Here is a 24,189-nt window from a genome sequence, read left to right as displayed (position 1 = left end):
TCCTGTACTGCTAAAGCACGTCATAATAAAGGCCACACAACCTAGGTGTGTGGGAAACAGTGAGTAATTCTTCCCCAAATTTATTTCTACTATACTTCATCCAGAGTCAATGTTCAGAACTAGATAAAAGTTAGTGGAAATGGTATAAATATGGACATTCTTTTGAACCAGAAGCGTACAAAGTACAATTTACAAAACTCACCACTGGAGAATTATGTGAAAATAAACTATTAAATAAATCTAATTTTGTAATGACATGTCATGACAATTTGTTGTACTTCAAAGGACTCAATTCAGTATGCTGAATTGGAGTATTTTTTCTCCCACAGCAAATGTACTTTACCATTACATTTGCTGGAAAACATGCCTACTTCTGAAACAGTAACATTTTCTTTTAATGACCAACAGAAATTACAATCCCTCCATTTCCCGATAAACTTTAGCAAATTACGTCTTTGGCAACAGTAGAGAACACCATGCATTTCTGTTCATGCCCTTCAATCTTCCCTACTCCTTGCTTGATGCTTTGCAGATTATTCACACCACCATTTGCTGGAGCTGAACACAATCCACGCACCAAAACATAAGTACCAATAAATTGTTTATGTATAATCTTCGTGCCAGTTCAAGAACCTTCCCTAGACATGGGCACACAGTGCAATGGCCAAATTGCTCTCCATCTGCCCTGAACTGGTCATGGTGTGAGACATGGAGCGAGCAGAGCAGGAGGAGAGGACTGGACTGGGAGCTATGCAGCATTTTGAACGTAGCTGACTGAGGAGTTGAACAGTCCCAGTACAGGAGTTTGCTGGGAGATCCATTACGCAGGTTGTGACCTTCATCAGCCTGGACTTTTATCAAAAACCATTTTATGAGAATGTCAGAATGCCACACCACATTGCAGCATTCACATCAAGTCCGTTCTCTTTACTGCTCTCACCCTCTCAAAAATGAAACTTCAGACAGTGCTGGAAAGACTATGAATACATCTATAGTCCAGCACATGCTGGAATACAGAAAACAAATATTTTGTTCCTATTTTCAGAAAAAGGTTCCCAGGGTTCCCAGAAGACAGAATCATAGAATTATTTAGGGTGGCAAAGACCTCCAAAACCATTGAGTAAACCCCTTAACTCAGCACTGCCAATGCCACCACTAAGCCACGTCCTCAGGTGCCACATCAACACATCACTGAAATCCCTCCAGGAATGATGGCTCCACCATTTCCCTGGGAAGTCTCTTTCAGTGCTTGACAACTCTCCCAGTCAAAAAAAAATCTTTCCTAATTTTAAACCTAACCTTCCCTGGCACAGCTTGAGGCCATTTCCTCCTGTCCTACTGCTTGTTAAATAGGAGACTGACCACCACCTGTCCAACTTACTGAGGATGTACTTGATTCCCCCATACAGATGATGCATAAAAATACTAGAGAGACCTGGCCCAAATACTGAGCCCTGGAGAACACCACTAGTGACCAGCCCCAGCTGGATTTAGCTTCACACACCTGCTGTCCTGTGCATGCTGTATGATGGCACTCGGGATGGGCTGCTCCATGAGCTTCCCCAGCACCCAGGTCAGGCTGACAGCCTTGTAGTTCCCTTAATCCTCTTTCTGGCCACTCTTGTAGATGGGTGACACAACCAGACACGCACACTGCTGTGTCAAAAAAGACCAAAAGGTTTGCTTGTGTACCTGGATGAGGTCAAAGACATAGTAAAGTACTCACTGCCCAAGCATATTTTCCTGGTGTGCCTAGGCCATGGGTGGCCCTTCAGGAGCCGATTTGTCTATCTGCAGTAATTAACAGCTCTTCTGTGCTCCTTTGGTTTTCCACTCATCAGAGAGCCCTACCCAGCGAGGCAGCAGTTCCTGGCAGCCAGCGTTGGCACTGAAAGCAAATAATACAGATGCCAATTTCTCAGCTCAGTGAAAGACGGTGAGAGAGCCAGATAAATTGAGCTGTCTTTCTCTGGATGTTCCCCTGTAAGGTCTCTTACCACCACAGGTCTGCTGCCACCGGGCAAACCATTTCACCTCAGCAACGTGGTTCTAGAAAATAAATAAAACCAATTCTCTGTGGAATAAACTTTATAAAATTGCCTCACCACAGACACTCAGCCAGGGAGAGATCCACCACACATTCCCTTTCCACATGACTGCAGATATTTAGACTGGCTGATGAAGAGTGTTTGGGGCCTAAACTCTGTAAATATCTGTTGATTCTTCCCAAACGGCTCAGATCAGCCATTTGGGGAAAGGCAACAGCAACAAAAAAAATCTCCCTTCTCATCAAAAAAACAGAAAACAAACAACAACAAAAAAACCACCCCAAAACACAAAAAAACCCACCCCAAAAAAAACCCCACAAAGCTTTTACTGGCCAATCATTTACCAATTTATGATAAAAATCCTTGCGTGGTACATGGCACCAGGCTTTGAAAGGGAATGCAGCATCCACATTAGCAAGTAAATGAGCTCAAACATGGTATTATTTGTGTCAGGTTCATATTAGTGAAACTTTGCTGATCTCAGTGTAGGTACTCTCCCTGGAGTTTGCAACAATTAGCAATTAGTTTCCAAGGAATGGTGGGAAGCAACTCCTCCCGAGGAAGTTAGTTCTGTAACAGTTATCACAACTCCAGAAACTGCAAGTACATTTCTCTTTTGCAGAGAAGTAGAGCTGGTCAGCAGTGTAGGCAATAACCTTGCTAAGAAAAATTTAGATTTCAAAACCAAAATGTTACCTTTTTATCTAAAAGGCTAATACAATGGGCCAGGTGGTCCTGGTTGTTGTGTAGGGTATTTTGGGGTAACATTATAACTTGTAGCTACAGAAGCTGCCAGAATCTGCTTTTCTCCACTCCAGCCCAGAGAAAAACCCATAGCCTGACATAAGCTTAGGGAGATGTTCCCTGGGATACGAGGTCATGGACCCACCTTTATATTTTACTTTCATAACTCAAGGCTTGACAGAACAGCAACCCTGAAAGCAGATCTGACATCAACATGTTAATCTTCTCTAATTGCAGTGTTGCCTTCAAAATTTAATACATTACCTGATGAAGAAAAAAAACACAACAAAACAAGCCTTCTCACACGCACACAGATTGCACCACACCTTTCCCAGCAGCTGGGAGGAAACCAGCATTTTAATGTACCTGGCATTTCAGCATGCAACTGAAGAGTCCTGTCTTTCTGGAGCAGGCTGGTAGGTGGTTTGGCAGTTCCACATTTTTCCTTGCTATTTGGGTACCAGAGCAAGGAGCAGAAGCCCCCTGTTTCAGTTTCCAGTCATCCTTGGTTAAACTTTTTTTTCCTTTTTTTTATATATATATATATTTTTAAGGGGAGAATTCAAGCAAAGCTTTAGTTCTAAAAATTCCCAATAATAAACTGTAGTTATCAAAGAACTCTAGTTAATCTATAATCTTTACAGGAACAGCGTGGCAAGAACATGCACCTATAATGAAGTTCATACGGCTTAATTTGTCCTAATTCAGCCAGAACTGGATGAACATGAGGTAAGCAAAGGCCCCGTCCCTGCCAAAAAGCTTAGCACTAAGATTCACTGGGCTATCAAATCAGGTTTATTTTTAAAGAGAATTTGGTGCTTGGAAAATGAATGTGGTAAGGTCCCTTTCTATAGCTTATGTGAGCCAGCACAACATAAAATAAACCCCTGGCCGAGAAGCCAACCTTAAAGTTCTTTACTTAACCTACAGTCAGCAAAAATGGACTGCTTCTCTTGGGCAAAGTTGTGATCTAACCCATTTCTGCTTTACCACTGCCCCCTCAGCTGGGCTACTTCAACCATTTGCAGGCCTGGAAGGTAAAGGTGATCAGGGAAGTGATCCAGGCCTGATCCCCCCTCATCGTTTTCCCAGCACTGATGAATTCCATGACCTCTCTCACCAGGCTGCCTGTAAACAGCTGGACCACCCAAGCAAAGGATGGTGTGGGGGTGGGAATGACAGGACAGAAGGCCTGAGGAGCTCCAGCCAGCTCTTACACAGACAACTCTGCAGCTGACAGCCTTTGTCAGAGCAGCAATGGCCTTTTCCACCAGCTCAGAAACACCTTGAAACACAGATTTTCTTTCCTAAAACTTGATTCAGCATTGGCAGCGTGCTCCTTTGCACAGCTGTGAAGAGCTTTGCTTAGGTAGATGATGAAAAGCAAGCCAAAGCTGAAATCAAGAGTACAGAATCACAGAACCATTTAGGTTGGAGAAGACCGATAGGATCATAGAGTCCAACCATAAACCTCCATACACAATGTGGAACAGTTGTTTTCCTCTATGGTTAGGCCTGGCTGGGAAACAATTTCAAGCAGCAATAACCAGTTTCACTGTTTTGTCCTTTCCAAACCCAACAACAGCTGAGAACACAGGACCTGTGTTTCTCAAGTGATAGAAGATGAGTAAACTCTCTTGAAGTATTGTTGGGTTAGTCAGCCCAGTTCAAACCTGGAGCAGTGTGGATGTAAGAGCCTGCTTAAAACTGGCTTCGGAACAGCCTATTGCAAAACTAAAAATTCCAGAGGCATCTAAGCCCACACCTGCCCCCTTTCTAGAGACAGCACTGCTCTGGCTCCCACCAGTGAGGTACCTGTGTGCAAAGCAGACACATTATCTGCCATTTCATAAAGGCCATTTAGACACTGTTTCAAGTGTAGCCAAGGGAGCTACTCTCCTCCTATTGCTGATGCTTATCTCTGTCCAAACCAAAAACACAGTGTTAAATTTAACTGTTGTTCAAAAGCACATTTTACCATCCAAACAGGAAACTGGAATAGTTTTGAAACACTTGTCTTGTCTCTTTTACCAGAGAGCAGTTCTCAGCCCCTAGTAGCACAAGTAACATTTCCATAAGCTGCTCAGTGTTCCCACAGACATACATACATGCTGCTCTGTTCACAACCACCCAGCCAAATTTAAAGTGTGAAACCAAAGCACATCCAGCAATTGTTTCCATTCAAAATGCCTTTTGTGATCCAAATTTGGGGGTGGTGTACATGGAGGAGATGAGGTTTCCAAATAAGGATGTCAAAATAGAGGCCAAATTTGAGAAACTTCAAGCATTCTAAAGTGGTTTTCATCAGCACCTCTCAAGGGCTCCAGTGCACCAAAAAAAAAGGGTGTTTGTGGGAGAATAACTTCAGCATTTGGCTAAGAAGATCACCAGCTTTAGCACACTAGAACCACAAGCTAGGACACTTTATCAGTTGTTCTGTATTAGCACATTTGGTTACAAAAGTCTCTGCACTTGTGTATTTGTAGGAAGTCTTTGCATTATTTAAAGAGAACTCTGAATGCACACGTGCAACTACTGCCTGCCAACCTACAAAGAACTTGTAGACATGTTGATTTTATCTGTTTAACAGATTAGGTTTGCACTGACAGATGGACAATACTACTGTTAGATTAATTAAAAATTAATACCATTAATGTTAGATGAACATGAAACAAATTACCTTTGAGGTAACATACTTCTAAATAGGAGGTAAAAGAAAGCAGTTAATGGAAGTTTGAAGATAATAGTTCTTAGTACCTTTAAATATATTTACATGGAATTTTTCCTTTTTCTTCTGTTTTTCCTCTGGCAATGCTTTTACTAGACCAGATTCTTATATTATCTGTTTTATTTGTGCTAACTAACTGCTAGTATACTTACTCAAATTTATAGAACATAATGGCAAGCCAAATAATTTCAAATATCCCTTTCATGGCATATCATGTACTGGTCAGGATTCACAGAACTATTAAAAATCCATCTAATCACTCCATTTTCTACCATTAGCTTTTTGTTAGCAAGAAGTCAAACGAGTATTTCCTTCAGTTTCTGCTAACTGGCTTAATTCTTAAAAAGCCCACAGATCAGTTCTCATTCTCCTTACATTTCTGAGGCAGAAGATTTGGGCTTTTGGGTAACATGCAGCTGGTAAATTTTTCTGACATCACTATCCACAGAACTTTGTGAGGGCGCTCACTGAACCATTGTTTGAAAGCAAGTATTCAAAATTACTAACCAGGGTAAAAATTCTTCAGTGCCAAAAAGTCAAGCTGAGCTACTCATTTCTTAGTATCCACAATTCAATTAGCTGCAAATACCACAGCAGCAGCAAACCAGAGTTTCAATTTCTGCTGGCACATAACTCTATAAGCTCAGTTCAGTGAACAGACCTAAAAGAAGTAACCTCTCCACAGCATAAAACAGATACTGGTACTTAGAAATATCTTTCCAAAATAAAGTTAAACAGGATGAGGGAGAGATTAGGAGTTTTTTAAGATCTGTTATTTTAAATATGAACCAAAAGATCAATTGCTACTGCAATTATCAGTTTTGCATTTTTATACCCAACAATAAAAGATTAAATATGTGGTAATAGAAGAAAAATCTGTCTTCACAATATCCAAATATTAGAAATCTGATATCCACTGCAAGCCTACAATGTAAAGAAACTAAAGAATATAACATTCCAGTGGTCATGCTGGGCAAATCAACCCAAAGCGATGAGGACTCGAGTTATCAAAAAGGATGTGCTTGACTTCAGTGGCAGCACTTACAGGCATAAACCTCAGTCATATATATATAAAGAACTGTCAGAGGGCACACATTTGCACACATTTTACTGTTTATGATGATCAAGATAAACTGGCAATGGATGCAGAGCTCTGTGTATTTTAACCCCAGCTGTAAAATTAATTCAAATATAGTGTTTGGAGTTCAAGATGGTAAAAGGCCTTGCAGCCCACAAGCTGAAGGGTAGGTTACTGGAAGGCAGAGAACAAGCAGAATATGGGTAACTGCATGGAGTGTGGCAGTTTTGATATCCTCATAAAATTTTATGTGTCAGGATGTTCGATGAAATTTAAAGGAACTTCTGCAATCAATTTCAGTGGCAAGTACAAGTGACAGGCTGCCACAGTTTGGCATCACTTGAACATCTACAACACATCCAGTTTCTTATAGGTCTATGTATAATTCTGGCATTTTGTGGTTCTGAATAAAATGGCTCAATTTCAGCACATTACTCAGCACAGCATTAAATTAAATACATTTAAAATTCATGATGGGTTTTTTAAACTGTATTTTCAGGTAAGTCTTTTGCCCCATGGTTGTATAAACTCATGTTTCTTCCCTGGGGGCAAAAAAGAGGGAGGAAAGGGAAGAGCTCTCAGCTTGGTTTCTGGAATATTTTTTGTTCCTAACTACGGCTTTTCTTCCACTTTCTCTGGCTTGCACTGCTACATCTCCACCTTTGAGATGGAGTACCAGATCATTAGCAGCTTCTGGCCCAAATGTTCACTCACGTAGCCCAAAGCAAGAACTTGGTACCCTCTCCTTGGGACAAGCTCTGCTGGTAACACTGGGCATAGAGGACATCTGTAACATTCGCCACACTTGTCACATGGGTCCTTGCTCTGGTCTCCTCAGCTGCTGAACTACTTATTAACTTTGCTGCGTTCAACCTGTGCCACATTTTGACAAAGTAAGAGAGAAGCTGTTAAACAATCACTTTTGACATGAGAGAGCCACCTGGCATCCCTGTGGAACACAGATTAACAAAGCCTGTTTGCACTCTGGTTGTCACAACAGAATTTAGACTGGTGACTTGTTTCAAAGGTGAACTTGAACAGATACGAGCAGGTGAAAGGCGTCACAATGAGGTCACCACCCTATTTCACCACAGGGCAGCCCCTGTCTACAGAAAATCCAGCTGATGTCCTCAGTCCCATCTGGGTTCAGTCTTGCATCCCAGAAGTGATATTTCAACCTTCATCAGCAGTTTGTTCTTTGGCCTTTGATCTAAGTCCTCCAAGAATATTGATAATTGCTTTGGAACCGTGATTATCTGAAGTTCTGTTTGAATTTAGATGGCACAAATACCTGGGGACACATTCACGAAGGGACAGAGGTGATATAACTCTGCAGTATTTAACTTCCAGGCACACAGTCCCCCATAAAATACACCCACTTGGGTGTATTTGCCATTTGGTCACAGCACAGTCACCTCTCACCACCAAAAGGTGCTTGTGAGAGAAGAGGGATTTCCAGAGAGGAGAACCTGCATCAGATGCAACCTGAGCTACAAAGATGTGAAAACACACTGGATTTTTTCCTGTGAAATCAGTTAATTCACTCGATTTTTTAACATCTTCTGGGTAGTTACAGGGAAGGCTAAAAATAAAAAAAAAATTCCAAAAGAAGTACAAAAATAAACCCCAACTTCACTGGGTTCTGAGATACACCAGACAGGCAGTATCAATGCCAGCAGAGATCAATACTCCCACAAAATGGAAGTCATGCTATGCCTAGAAAGCAGAGGGAGCAGGAAGGGATATCTAACACAAAACCACCCAAGTCTCTTCAAGAATAGCTGTGAGAGCAGCAGCGATGACTGCAGCATACGTACAAGTAATTACTGTCAGGACTCCATCTGGATCAAAAGTTTGGCCACTGTTTTACTAGCAGAAGAATCTCCAAGTTAAAACTGAATTTTGAGTTATGAATGAGCCAGTACCTCCCTGTAATTCTCCTTTCTCCTTCCTGTACAACCACAGCACTTAACCAAGGATTTTTTGTTTGTTTTTTTCTTGTTCTTATCCTGCAGGAGAATTTTGATTCAACCAAGAAATTTAACTCAGAGGCACAAGTAATATTATTTTCACCGCAAACTATCCCACTTTTCATTTTTAAACTGTTCTGTGGCAATCTTTTAGTGTTCCAAATAAATATAAATAAAACAAGATAAAAAGGAAAGCAAACAAACATGCAATGTAGGTTGCCCTCACCCAGGCAGGGTTGAAAAGAACAAAAACAAGCCCTGCACAGCTGTAAAAAGCCAGATTTTTCAAGTTTAAACATGAAGCTTCAGGACCAAGCTTTGCTCTGTCCCATTTCCTACCTTTTATAAAGTTCTTAATAGAGTACAAATGAGATCATACAGGAGGAACTAATTAACTGTACTTTCTCTCTGCTGCTTACCTTGCAATAACTTAGCAATGCAGAAATGTCCTCATGAAACTCCACACCCAACCTCCCTCAATCCTCAAGAATACCCTGACTGAATTAAATACTTTTTTCAGATTATTTTTCTCAGCATCCCCTGCTAGAATGGCCCTCTGACAGAGGGGAAATAGAAGAAACTCCTACTGGTGAGCTCAAACATCCAGCACTGCCCATCAGTGCACCCCTAGCAAAGCATCTCAGAACAGGCAAACACACTGATTTCCCCTATAATAATTTTCTAGCCTTCAGCAATTCTCAGCTCCTCTGTGGAGAAAGAAATACCATGTAGGTTAGTTCCACTACAAAATTCCATCAACTACATTTGAATAAAAATAAAATTTAAAAAATAACTAGGCAATAAAAACCAAAGCCTAAAAAGTAAGCTTTCAGCTTTGAAGAGGCTTTTTTCACACTTCAGTTGTAAGGTCCTTATTCCTCCTTCTGTTCCAAATGATTTCAAGGCCAGAACTACAGTAATCCTGTCCAGACACAACCTGGAAACTGTGTACCACAGATTCAAAAAACAGGCTACAGCTATTGAAAGAGTTTAGACAGTTCCTGGAAAAGGACCATTTTGCTTTTATATTTCCACTCCCAGCATGGGGCTTGGTGTTTGATGTGGGAGATTTCAAATGAATATGTCAATACTGACCTGGATTTAATGCAAGGCATTATTAATTGCAGTGGTTTTTTTTTTTTGTTTTTTTTTTTTAAATTAGCTTTTCCTCCTTGAAATTCCAGCTGACTACATTGTTACATTTTAGGTAAGGTCTCTTTTTGGACACGGGAACAAGCCAAGTTCTGTGGAGTAAAAATAAGTAATGCTACAGGTTCCACCTGTAAAGATTTTTATTTTTTTTTATTGCATTTGTGAGCTCAAAGAGTAACTCAGGTTTCATCTTCACCCTGTAACACCAGTAACTCATCAACCACTTCCTGCTGAACCAGCCTCTGCTCAGCCAGTTCCCTCACATGGCTCCTGATGTCTCACAGCACAGTCACTCCTTTCTCCATCCCAGTTCTACGACATGCGTGTGCTCATTTAAGTGACTACTGCACTGAGGACAAGCCCAGTGCAACAACACTGGATGAGTAATACTTCCATAATCTATTGTGCAAAGAGTTAAAGATTAATACTGTTTTACAGGAGATGAAATAAAGGTGGAAAGAGAAAATAAATCTGACAACATCTGACAACTATGCACAGGGTCAGCCGCAAATCAGAAATTCCTGGCCTATCACTCAGCTACGCACAGTTATTACCATAAGATGTGCAAACATGACTTATGCCCCAAGAGATCAACTGCAAGGCACCAAAAGTAAACACCCACTCAAAGGTTCCACGTTCAAGATGAATTAATAACTGATTAACCTAATATTGATTAATTAGAAAGGTGAACTCAGTTGCTACCTATTTTTGAGGAACCATAGCTAATTCTTCTTACGTCTTGAGGACTTGATATTTCTTTGTGCATCTCAACAATTCCTTCACTCCTCTGGCATTGTTTTTTATTGAAAATCACACCCCAATTCTGGTTCATCTAAAATTAAATCTAACAGGAAATAATGAACATGTGTGTCTGTAACAGACCCTCCAGTGCCTGAGGAGCACCAGCTAGAATTAAAAGCAATCAACAAGATTGGAGTTTTTTGAGATCCAATTCCACCCTGTATGAGCATTGCTTGTACAAAAGGCTAATTTAAGAGGAAACCACATTGTTCAGTGAGCGCCAGACCCATGAAGAAGTCAGGATTTGAGTGGTAGAGAGTCAAATCTAAGACAGGACATAGGAGTGGGGGCCCAGGAAAGGACGCTCGTTTGTTTTTCACCCTCCTGCCAAGTTTCCGTGCAGATCAATAGCAATGAATCACATTCTGAGATGTCAGGTAAAACCTGGTCAGGAATCAATATAATACAGGAATACAGTGCACCTGAAAAGGATTGAACAGGATTGTGTTCAATTCTCATGCACAAAATAAACCCCTACTGTGTTTTCATTTCACAGGCTCGTTTATTAATTATAACTGTATCCTACAGAAATGTTAAGTTAGTGTGGCTTTTTCCAGCAAAATAGGAATAATCTGGACTATCTTCTATTCTGATCAGAGAACTGCCCAAGAAGTTGAAACACAGTTATTTATGTGGCACAAATAACCTTATCCGAGCACATATATTCTTCTAGAAGGAAACAACCAACGTCAAAAGTCCAGTGGAAGAAATGCAATGTCAGCATCATATTGTTTCCTGCCCTGTTCTAAATTAGGTAATGCGATATTTTCATCTGGGATACACCTAAATTGTGTAATTACTACACCACCTCACTTAAATATGGAAAGACACCCACCCAAGGTCTGTTGGTGTTCCAAGATGAAGAGAAGGACAACATATTCATCCACCAGCACTACCATCGTTCACAGTTTTCTCATGTCTTACCATAAATACAACACCTGAAACAAAGGATGTGCATTCAGACTAGGCCTGGAAGGGGGTGTGAGCTGGAGAAAAGCTGGGCTCAATGGTGCCAAAATGTGAAGTGAGAAGAAGCAGTAGGACTAAAATAATAGTGAAACACTACAAGGCCATTGTATCAGACTGATCCATTACAAGGGAGAAAGGAAGAAACCTCACTGCAACCCTTGGCCTGAACTGACCACAGTATCACTTTCCCCACTGCCTGCAAAAATCCTGGCAGAGGGACCTCGGTGCTCTGCACCTGTAGTCAGCATCCCCAGGACTGGGGCTCACACTGTGATACAGAGAATACAAATAGAAACTGTTGAAACATTCTCATTTACTGTGCTGCACTGAAGACACTATCTCAGAAGTCTATGAAAATCTCAAAGGCTCCAGGGACAACTGAATTAGTTATTTCCAGCATGCAGGTCTGCCTCATTTTAATCTACTGTTGCATGAGTTGGACAACAAAAGCACGACTGAGCTGCCAAACCTGAAGACCACACATTAGAGAAAGCCAAAGTTTTAGCAAAATAATTTTGTGGGAGGCTGAGGGATTATGAAACCACTCCAGTTTTGAGATCTTCCTAACAGTCAAAAAAAACACATGTAATGAATGTTAGATTTTTCAATTGTCTGTAAAATTAGTTGCTCAATGTACAGAACATACAAAAATGGATTATTTATGGAGACCATGCATGTAAACAAAAACATGTGTTGTCTATAAACAAACAAGAGAAGCTAAAAAGAAGTTTTTATTTTTAAAAAGTCCTGTCTCCCTGTCATTTTGACTTGTGCTCCAAAAATCCCATTTGCATGGCTTCAGTTCTGCTCATTTTTACAAAGAATGATCCAAAAGCCACAAAAACAGCATCCACTCAAGGCTTATGCTAAGGCCAGTCTCAAAAGCCATGAAGGAAAAGAAAGGAAAAAAAGAAGTGCAAAAGAAAACCAGCTAAGCCCAGGACCAGACAACTTTATATTGTTTAGCATCACCAGTGAAAACTGTAAGAACCAACAAGATTTTAGAGTTATCTTAACAAAACAGCAAACAAGCTTTTAGAGTTAATATCTCTTCTCATGGTCAATACACACAAATAGAGCCTCCTGCTAAGGTCCTGGTCATCTGTCACACGTCTGAGAACACCAGCCACAGGAGACTCGCATCACACAAGAGGCAGGACCATATCCTTCTGCTGTTCACATCTAAACCCTACTGAAATGAAGGCCCTAAACTGGCAGATAAACCCCTGGGGGTTTGGAACAGACTTCCAGAAATTGGTAGTGGCTGGGAGAACCCTGTGGGAGATCCCTCATTTACAGCACACAGAAAGGTGAAAAGGTTTTTGGCCACAGGTAAGTTAACAAGGAAAGTTACACTTCTGCTGCCTTTTATGTCTCCCCATTTAAACTACATAATTGTTTTAAACAGCCTCTCGGTTGCATGTTGGGTTCAAACTTTGGTCACTATGCTCAGATAGTAAATCAAATGCCTCAACCACGTTATTCTTAGCATGTGTTTTCACATAATTATTTCTTTGGTAAAGACAACACTACCACAGAGAGCCCTTCTGGCCATAACACAAACTCCACTTGCCTCTTTTTTCCAAAGAGGTGGTTCCTCTTTGGCAGTTTTCAATGCAGGATCACCTCAAAACAAAACAAAACAAAACAAAACAAAACAAAACAAAAAAACAAAAAACAAAAAAAAAAAAAAAAAAAAAAAAAAGATTTAAAAGCAAGGACACTGGTATGTACTTGTGGTATGTACTGGTATGTACTGGTATGTGCAAGCACCCCCCATTTAATGGCCTGAGTTATGGGAGCAGCACTTACTTCACTAAATCACTTCCCAGCATTTTGACAAAGTTTAGGGTAGAACTGTATTTATAATTCTTCTGTTAACAAAAACATAGCAAAGACTCCCAGGACACTGCTCCAAAACATACCATGTAATAATTTATGCTCCCCCAACAGCCAGCCTTCCAATGTTTGCTTATGAGAAATTCTATAGGATCTTTTAGGTATTACTAAGTTGAACTTTCAAAAACAGCACTCAAAAAGGAGCTCAACCCAAAGCCATGGGGAGAAACACCTGCCAAAGGACTGTCATCATCTTGCAGTGCCCCTATCAACATTTCTCAGATCTGCCCAGAAGAAAATTCATCAGACAAGTTATCGGTCTGCTGAGGAGGAAATCTTTATTTTTAAGCTAGTTTTACAGATATTTTAGGCTATGTCCTTGCATTTCTTCACAGCATCCACTAACAAGGCACTGAAGGTAGTAAATCTTGAGTTTCAAGACCTTGCTTTGTTGTCTTTTTAATATCTGCACTTGTTAAAAAAAATACAAAAAAACCCCAAAAACCAAAACAAAACCCCACAAGTAGAAGAACTACTATCAGAGAAGATAAAGAAAAGTGATTAACCACTGAAAAAAACATTGTCCTTGTTGAGAAACATGCTTGAGGCAAAATAAGCAAATTTTCAGAGGCTAGTTGGGCAATGGGTGGAAGTTTCCAAAGCTTGAACCAAGAGGGCTGCAATGTTATTAAAATGTTTGATTTCTAGGGTGTCAGTGCTAGAGAAGACCATGCAGTGCAGAAAAGGAACCAATTCAGCTGCAAGTTTCTGAACTCATGGTTAGCAGAGCTACTGCTGAACGTAAAACGAAGCCACATGAGCAGGACCTGCAGATTTGTACCACAGCCAGAAAGGGGAGAAAGGAGGGAGGGAAGCAGCGGGGATCACATTTCAGCCCTTAAGCATCTCATCTCTTTGACCCTCTGTGTCTGATTCCAAGCTCAAATACAGTTCTGACGTCCAAGTTGTCACCCTATCTCCAATTAATCAAAGGAGAGTTCTGTTTAAGTAGCCCCTTCTCAGGAATCCCATGGCCTGGTTTGGAATTTGATCTCTGTCATAGCTGTCAACAGATCCACTTCTTGCTTCTCCCTTGCTTTTGTTTTCATCTAAGGCAGCTCAGTAAGCCTGAAAGGAAACATGCATGGACTGAGCAAGGGGATACTGGGGCTTTTGCAAGAATGAAGCATCACTTTTCCTACAGCAAGCAGGGACTGGCTCAGCAGTGCTCAGGACAAAACTGTTCAAGATACATCTGAAGTTACCATTTAAGACTGTGCATTATTCTTAAAAATTGAGGGAATGTGAAGCTTAATTAAACCTGACAGTCAAATAGCTACCAGGATCTGTTTCATGAAACCTAGTGTTTCCTGATTTGGGATTTTTTTTCAATTGTTTGCCAATCCATTAACAAACCTTCCTGCAGTGCCCCCATGAGCGTAAAGAATCTGATCTTTAAACAAACTGCCTGGAGAGACCAGTTTGATAAGCAGTGAAGAAATAATTATGCCATTCAGAAATCAATTTATTCTCAGGCAGAAATGTATTGCAGCAATTATCTTAAATATGGGGTGAAGTCCATGCAAAATCACTGAGCCAGACTTTAACATAACCTTTTTCCAGTGAAGTATGAGAGATGACAGCATTATCATCTCTGCATAAGAGATTAAGAATGAGACTCACATATCTTCTTCACTGACTTTTGATCAAAACATGTCTAACTTGGTAGAGGGAGGTCTCTGCTCCCTGATAGCTACAGCTTGGAAAAAACATCTTTAGGAAATCAATGCCCAGCCTTTTTTTTCAACACACACCTAACCTTTGTCCTGTCATTCACTGCCTTGCATCTTAGATAAACAACATTTCTTTCCTCACAGGATACGCCCATCACAGGCAAACTGCTAAAACAAAACCTCCACAGCCTGAAGTTATGAGGATTATTTGATTTTTTTTTTTTTTCTGCACCAGAAAAGCAGGAACTCCCCCAGTTTTTCCTAAATAATCTTCCACCCAAAATATCACACGGTGATTCTAAATATATACACTGTGCTAAGCACCACAGCACTCTGTGGTCTAATCCTGCAAAATGCAGAGGGCTTCCTGTAAAGGCTGAGTACCCTCAACTCCTACCCATTCACAAGGGAATATGAGAAGCATAAATTTTGCAATTTAAACTGAGAACTGAGAGCTAAAAATTAACCATACATTAAATAAAATTATTTTATAAAAGATCTGCAGGTTGATCACATGCTTAATCAAAATATGCAGCTGCACAAATCAAGCAGGTGTAGAAGAGCAATGGGACTGGGTGGCAATTTTGGGGGGTTATACTGTTGTTTACAGTACAGAGTAACAGGCTTAAAACAAGCCACGAAATCCCCAGGTTTTCAATTCTTGACAGCATGTGAGAGAAACCCAGCCTTAGCTGTAAATATTCAGCTCAATACCAGTAACTGCCCATTTGATGTTCCTGGTTATTTTTATTTGCCTGTTGAGTCAGAATCCTCACAACAGGACAAAATAAGATAGAAAAAGAATAAAAAATAAGGCAGCACTGATCCTAGAAATAATGTATTTGGGCCTGGTTATGGTCAGCTACTGAAATTAATGGGATAAGATTCACCCCTGTCTTCCAAGCTCATCTTAGTCCCAGTGTGTATCTGGAGAGGAGCCCTCCTAATTAAAGGCCTGAGAAACATCAGAGCTCCAGTTGTGAGAAAAAGCAAAACACAATAGAGCTGCCTACTGCAGTTCATTCTAGCAAAGACTAAGTAGGAGGTGTGGTTGATGGGGGTTTTTTCTTCCTTTTTTTTTTTTTTTTGTTTTTTTAAGTCAGTGAAAAAAGAGACAGCTGAGAATAAAGTTACTGGTAATCTTTCAGTTTGAATCTACTTCCTGAATCTTTTGACTAACAAACCTTTCACCTTACACATCTCTCACAAAGCAGAAAGCCAAGACCCACAAAATTATAGTTATATGAAAGGACTAACCCCACTTCCCTCTCCTGACACCTGTCACTTGCAAGCACACACTCATCCAAACATACATTCAGCTGGCAGCCAGTCTCCTTTTCTTACCTATACACAGAGAACATAATCCCACACTTTCACACAGATTTTAATTATATTAGAGTATTTCTTAACTATATTGGATTTCAGTTCTCTCTCCCAGTACTTTTTATTTGCAATATTTTCACTCCCTTATTTCATTTCACACAAAACATTTTCTGTTTTGTAAAAGAAAGGAAGGAAAGAATTGACAAAAGAATTTATGACCAGTTCATACCTGAGAAGAAGTTTAATAGCTTCTCCAACTTTATTTTGCTCTACTATTTTGTTCTGGTGATGATTTTGCTTTTGTTTTACTATTATTTGAACACTATTTATTAAGTGATTAAGCATGGAGATATTCCTTTCATTTTACAGATGGCAAATCCAAGCTATTAAAAAGGTTATTTTATGTTAATTTTATAGCAAATAACTCTTGGGATCTTGTGGATGCTCCCCCTCCTATGTTTTCATTCACCTTGCAGAACGTTAATGCACATGTAGTCTCACTCTTTTCATCTCAATGCATATTGCACAGGGAGGGAAGCCAAAAAACCCCAACTTCTTCTATGGTATTTGTCATGGCGAAACTGTGAGCCCCCAAAATAGCTGCCTGATTACATCCAGAAAGCAGCCTCTCCCTGCTCCTGATCTCAAAGGATATCTGCTACAGTAGCAACAACCCACTGGGAAATACAGAGTTAAATTTTTGTTAAAACAAGGCATTCCCCCTCCACAAAGCTGATTCATGTGCTGAAAACCCAAAGCCAAGACACTGAGAATGGGAAGCAGAATTACAGAACGTGCGTCAATGATTCTGGGTTCCCCTTTTCTCTTGTTGCTGAATTGCTGTAGCTTGCACGTTCTCAGGACACAAACTTGAGTAACAGCAAGAAAGACATTATCTAAATCCCCTGAGCTCAAGAACTGCCACCATTTTTGGTGGAATTTTCCTAATCAGTTGGTTCAGGGAAAAGAAAAAAGGCTACAGTGGCCAGTGAGGAACAAGATACTCCCCAGCATTTTAACAAGTTAAGCCATTATGATTTGCTCAGCAGAAACGTCAAGAGGTTTTGTTTGCTCAAAAGGAAACAGTTAAAGTAGCTGTTACAGTATTTGCAGTGACTCTTTCCCCAGACTCAGAGCTATTAATGACTGTAATTCTGACTGGAGTGCGATTTAGCAATAGTCACGTTGACCCTGTACAGCGTATCATGGGACCATGCAGCTCCAACACGCTCAGCAAATATTAACCTGGTTATTCCCGAGGACACAATTTTTATTTCTGTTTTTCAGGTGAGGAAACCAAGACTGAAAGAGCATCAAAAGACAGAAAGAGAGAACTAGCCCTGGGAAATAGCAGCACTCTCACTGATGAAGCATTTGTTCAGTAATAGAAATGTCATATTTTGATTGCAGGACAGCAATTTGCTTAAATCAGCTGTGGTATTTCAGTGGGACTCTCATTGTGCACGGCTTGTGCAAACCAATACTAAAGGTCAGTGTACTTAACAGCTACATAAAGTTAACATTGTTTATCGAATGCTACTGGCCTAATAGAGTAAAAAACCCATACAAATAAAGACACAAGGATTTGCTCAGGATGACCACAAGTACAGCAAAAGCCTGTTCAGGGTGAAAGAGAATGAATGCCCTCAATTCTTTAAATAATACAGTGCCAATGAATGTCTGCAATTCTGGTCAGAGCCAGTTCCTCATATGCAGTAGAACTCCTCGTGAGGAAAAAATGCCTTGGTTTTCAGAAGGTTCCAGTCTCAGTGTTTTTATTACTCTGCTGCTGTTTGTAAAAACCCAGAGAAAAAGAACAAAAATCTGGCCCAGTGAACATCACGCCTGACATCACATCGATCCTGTGAGTTAAAGGAACTTTTCCAACCGGAATTACTCTCTTTGTTTTCATTCTTAGCGGAGGTCCTCCCTAACCAGGTAATTTCAGGTAAACCTGCAACCCTTGCTTTCTTAGACTCCCTCTGACATTGGGAAGGTGCACTATTAATTTCTCCATAGCTGTAACTAGGGGATTTCCAAGTCATTCCCCTGCAGAAATGGAGTCCTACCAGTACAACTCTTTAGGAAACTGCCAACAATGCTAATGAAATGGAAGAGACACTTGGCTGGTACCATATGGAAATTAATAACAACATATTCATCAGACAAGCTGAAAACCTGCTTTCTAAAATTTTCTGCCCTTCAAAGATAGACTACAGACAAGCAGCAACAAGAAAGGAGTAAAACATAAGATCTGACAAGTGAGGTGCTTTAGCAGCATTGGAGATAGAGATGCTGACTGATGCTGACCTATTTTCCTGGCCTTTATTATCCATTCATACATGTGGACTGGGAAAACAGATTATGACATGTAAGACACAAGACAGAGGATCAGAAAACACCTTCACCCATGACTTGAGAAATACCCTTTCATTAGAAATTTCTTGGTGAATGAAACTGAAAAGAGAAAAGGCTGAATGAGGCACTACAGTTGAATATTAAACCTGATTTTCCAGTAGCACATAGTAAAATGCTTTATTCCATGTTTGTACAAGGATCTGAAGATATAAACCTGTCACCAAGTATTAGAAACATTATTTCTCAAAAAACCTTAATGATGTAGGAGGTGTCCAATTTCTTGAGCACTTCCAGAAGGGAATATGCCTTTAAGAACAGCTCACCAGTTGCCTTTTTTTTTAAAATCTTTGTATGACAATTTGACATGAAAAACCTTAAATCGCCAAAAGTGTCTGTAATAACAACTGGCTTGCTATTTTAAGAGAAGGCTGGATCAGGGTTAGAAATGTCTGTATTCAAAACAATTTTTTTTTTTTCAATATTCATTCAGTTCCTTTGTTTAACTTGAACTTCTGAAGGTCTTCCTCTAACAGACTCTGGATTTGGTTTTGGATAACAGTACATGGCTCCACTTCCCCACCAAAGATACACAGATAATACTGACCAATTCAATAGTGTATCATGAGAAACCACATCATGATTTATCAGCTTCACTGGGATAACAGTCCACAACAGGTAACTTAAGAAGTGGCAGAACTGTACCAGACAGTCTTGATGAGTGATAGTAAATGCCCCTTTGTATGACCCCATACCAATAAACAATTTGCTATTTGACATCTAATATATACAAAACTTCTAAAATACTTCAGAAATATTCTTCCTTGTAAATTACACTTCCCAGCAGAAAAACAAAGCACTCTCCAATAATAACAACTGTAAGAAATCATGTTCCTCAGTGTATACATTACTTACACACGAAGTACAAGTCCTCTTCAGAACTAAAGTCTTAAGATTTAATCCAAAGGCCACTGTAGCCAATCCAAACATCCCCCAATTTAATTAGGCTTTGCGTCCAGCTCCTCCACTGCAGTTGTGCGTGGCTGGAGCTCAGGACCAACTCATAAGGATCCTGTAAGCATTTACCATCACAGACAGCTCTGTCATGATGAACTGAGTGTTTGCCAAATCACTTCCTAGTGCACATCTACCTGCCCTGATTGTTTTCTGGCTCCCACCCTGCCCATTGCAGAGCATTCCATTCCCAGCAGGATTTCAGGGTATGCGGTACTTTGCAGTATCGAGATCTACAAGTCCTGGCTGTTGATTCCCCAAGATCTTAAATTCATTTTAATGTGCTTGACACCTACAGTTTCATTTCCACTTGGGACTGCCAGAAAGCAAAGTCTGAAACGAGCAACATCCCCAGCAAGCTGATTTTCTAAACAGATACCCCAAATAAAAGCAAACAAAATGCAAACATTAAAATTTAAATAAACTAATAAAACTATTTTCTCATAATCTTAGGAGCATTTTGTCTTCAGGATAAATTAATCGCCTTAATATTTTCAGTTTACATTTTTATAATTCAAAACACGTTGTTTTTGTTTGGCAAGCTTTACACATCCAGCTCAGTAAGCCATCAGTCACATCCAGGCTGGAGCTTCCTAGTGGGTGGCTGTTCTTACTTGCATTACTTAAATTCCCTTCCATTGACCTGAACATCACACAACATTATACTAAAGCAGTTTTACAAATGTAAAATTGTAAGAACGATCCAAAACTCATGGGGTTCTTTTTGTATCTACTCCAAGACATTCAAATGGTTGTAGCAGAGCTTTTTAAACACCCAAGGAAATATTTTACAGGCAAACTGGCCATATTAAGCACAGCTAAAATAGACTAATTTGAGAAAACGGCTGCTAGCACATAGTGGAGACTTTCTGTTTCCACAGTAGCACTCACTGCTGAAGTCTCAACAGAGCAAATTAGATTAATGTGCATTAGTTTGACAGTTTAGAACAAACATCTACAGTTTCTCAAAAAACAAATCAGACCAAAAATAAAATAAAATTTCGCTTCCAGTTTTTCTTTTGCATTCCAAACCCAAAGCAGAGTTCTTGCTACGCTACCGGTGACCCCCAGCCCGTGGCAGTGGCTCTGCAGGCAGGGGAGGCAAACAGGATATCGGTGTCACAGTTTACTATCACCGAGATGACTACATGTGTAAGGAGCACATTCTTCCCATCACTGCACTTACTCCATAAGGAAACCAGAAAGGGCACCAGGCCAAAGTCTGGTAGTTAAGCAGACACACTATCAGGTTTCCCACATTCAAAAATCTTGCTGCCAGGGAAGCATGAAAACTGCTTCCTCCAGGCTGGGTGGCAGACAGAAAATTAAGCAAACCTAGGCAAGACCAATACTCTGCTGATCTGCATAAGGCTTTTAAGATTTTTATCTAGCTGAAGTCCAGGTCTCAAAACATAGGAGTTTCCTCTTATCACCCAACAGCTCTTTCATTTTCAGCTTCAGTTCTTTTATCATAGTTCCCTGACAGAGCTTTATCTCAAATCATCCCTTTGTGAAAGCCGTAAGATCTCCTGAGCAGTTTTTATCTATCTGCAAACACACATATGAAGGTTGTGCCCACTGCAGCGTTTCTCCCGGAATCTTGGCTAAACTGTTTCCAGTGACAAGCTCTGAGTAGCACTGATAACCACTGAAAACCTCCCACAATCTTACACATACCTCCTGCCCTGGCAAATTCACTCCCAACTCCTCTAGGGCAGAGAACATCTTTAGGTCCTTTCTGACATGACAAAGAAGGGAATCTAGTTTGTTATATCCAGGTGATTTCTGATGTGGGGTGCATGGTGGAGATCTCAATGTTTAAGCACGAGGGTTTTTACAACAATTCAGCAGCAGAAGACCAGAGTGAGTCAGAAATTGGTTTCTTGATCCCATGCCAGGGAGCTCAGCAGGTCAGCCCTGATGGAAAGGTCACTCTATAAAACAACCAGGTCCAGCCCTTGTGCAAGGAGCCAAAAGACAGAGCTGGGAAACTCTGCCATGCAGTTCAGACAAGGTCCTCACTTGGGGGAAACATCCCTGCCCAGTGCACGAGCAAAGGAAGCTGAGGGTGATTGCTCAGTCCTTGCCTGATTTTCCACACAGAGCAAAACAGCCCTGAACATCCACGAGGGGAATACCAAACATGGCCTTTCACAGGAAACATCAATCATCTGTACACCAAAGCTCTGTTAAGCAATTAAAGAATTACAAGACAAGGGCTGGGATCTTTATTTAATGGCATTTCTCTGCTAAAGAACTCATTTACTTGATGCCCCTGGTATTCATTGCTGCATAACAACTTGGTAATCGCATGTCCCACTGCTACCAGAGCATATGAATGTGCTGGTAAACAATCAGCTCAAGTGAGAGAATTCACTATGAAAATTAAAGTTATTTTTATGCATATGGCAGTTTTGGCTACTTCAGAAAGTTAGATTTTGTGCTCTCTGGCCCCAAGGCAGGATCCATTAGTTACCCATTTCTTGTTTATACAGAATCCAAACAGAAAGGCACACACTGGCTATAAGACCAGAGGGAAACAAAACTGATTAATGAAAATAAAGTAATCCTACCTGCCTTCATAACATGCAATATGCTAGTCCCTAGTTTAAAAAGGAGCTTTCTTTTACTCTACATGAAAGTACTCCCTGAGTGGCCAAATATGTGTATACAATTGCAGTGGGGATCCTAAAAACCTGAACCAAGGCCAACCCAGAGCACGCTGGAAATTCTCATTCCCCTCTGTAAGGCAGTACTGTCTGAAATGCCTCCAGGCTCCTGCATCCTACCTGCTCTGATCACTGTCTGTACCAAGGATGATCACCTACACCAGAACACCCAGATCACACACATTTTGAGGGCCCAGTGCAAAGCCTGATAAGCCAAAGGAAAGCTTCATATCAATTTCAGTGGAAGCTGGGTCTAAAGAACGGTCGGGCAACAGATACAGTTTAATTAAACTTATCTGAACTTGGGCAGTCAGAAAAAAATTCAACCAACAGGCCTCTAACCCACTGATATTCTGCAAAGAGTTTATATCACATACTGTTGAGTTTCCTTTGGTCCAGCAAATAAACCATTGTTAAAAATAACACCACCTTGATAATACTTTTTTCCCCACCTAAGCTGTAATGCCATCAGAATGTTCAGTGACAAGAGATGGGTTGCCCATTCAGTCACAGTCAGTTTGCATGGGAGCCCAGCTTCAATGGAGTGCTTCAAGACAAAGGAGACCAGTGCTTGCATAAAAGACAGTCCTTTATCCCAAAACTTAGTCCTGATGCTGTTTTTGGGGCTACCAGGTTTATCCTATCAGTAATTTCTCCAAGACATCTAGGCAGAAATATCTGCAGAAGAGCACTAGGGAATATTTCCTTTGGTTGCTACATAATTGTTGACACAATGTATGCCTCCAAATAAATCCTGCTCCAGTGTGGTCACGCATCCTGACCCAACAAAAGGAATTCCAGTGAAGAATCAGTGCTGGAGAACATCACTGGTCTTTTAACAGGCACCAGGTCCCAAGGAAAGCAGTTGCTTCAGCTGCACGGATGTCACACAAGCCTCTGTTTAAATACTGCAAAGTGGTAATCTCCTGCTTTTGCTACTTTGAAACTGAGGAGGCAAAGGAAAATATTTGAATGTGCAGTCCTGAGGTCAGAGCTGAAGTTTGATTTGGGTTGGTTTGGATTAAGGAGAAACGTCCAAGAACAACTCACTGATTTACTTTATTTCAGGACTTGGCACACAGCTTGGACCAAGTTCAAAACCCAATGACACTGTGCCAGAAAATGCTACGGAAAGAGCAGAGATAGGAGACATCTGGACTGTGTTAGAAACTTAGAGCCATAAAGTCCTTTAAAAATATTCACTGCTCTTGTTGGGACTTCTCTTGTTTTTGTTTCAAACAATCCAAATGTTAAAACTGTGTTTCAAATTAAAAGTGAAAAAAAAAAACAAAAAACCCACACCAACAAAAACCCAAAGCACCCCTCCCCCAAGAAGAACAACCTAAGCCAATTACAAAAGTAAAAACAAGATTATTTTAATGACCTCAGAAGAAAAATGAACACTCCTACAGTGAAAGCAGTAATCTCCAATAGCAGTGCATTAATGCTCCTACAGTGAAAGTGATAATTTTCAATATTATCGCATCACTGCAAACTTCTCACGCAAGTAGGACAGAAGATGTTTCCTATAAAAACACAGCCTCTCTAATCATTTAATATTTCTGCTTTGACACTGTTTTGGCCTATCCAAGGCACACTGAAAACAGTGGCCTTACTCAAATATCTTCTTGTGGTCTGGGTTCTAAGATGTAACTGGAAAAAATATTTTAAATGGTCATTTAATTGTTTCCATCTTAATTCCACACATTTGGCAGCAGTCATGCTGATCACTTCATAGTTCCTTAAATGCAATGTAATCAGTTGTG

At 40.4% G+C, this 24,189-nt stretch overlaps 1 protein-coding gene across 2 annotated transcripts in view; it reads right to left on the bottom strand.

Annotated features, from left to right (window-relative positions):
- Positions 1-24,189, bottom strand: part of CMIP (c-Maf inducing protein) — a 131,617-nt gene that overhangs the window by 86,687 nt on the left and 20,741 nt on the right. The window contains exon 1 of one of the 2 annotated variants that reach the window (XM_058846105.1): positions 3,159-3,305. The exons of the other annotated variant lie outside the window; for it this stretch is intronic. Coding sequence (XP_058702088.1) covers positions 3,159-3,173 — 15 coding nt within the window. The 5' untranslated portion in view covers positions 3,174-3,305. Of the gene's footprint in view, positions 1-3,158; positions 3,306-24,189 lie in introns of those variants that run through there. 2 annotated transcript variants of the gene reach the window in all.

This window comes from Poecile atricapillus, chromosome 10, assembly GCF_030490865.1.
Source record: "Poecile atricapillus isolate bPoeAtr1 chromosome 10, bPoeAtr1.hap1, whole genome shotgun sequence".
Lineage (NCBI taxonomy): Eukaryota > Metazoa > Chordata > Aves > Passeriformes > Paridae > Poecile > Poecile atricapillus.
This window is presented reverse-complemented; position numbering and strand designations above follow the sequence as displayed.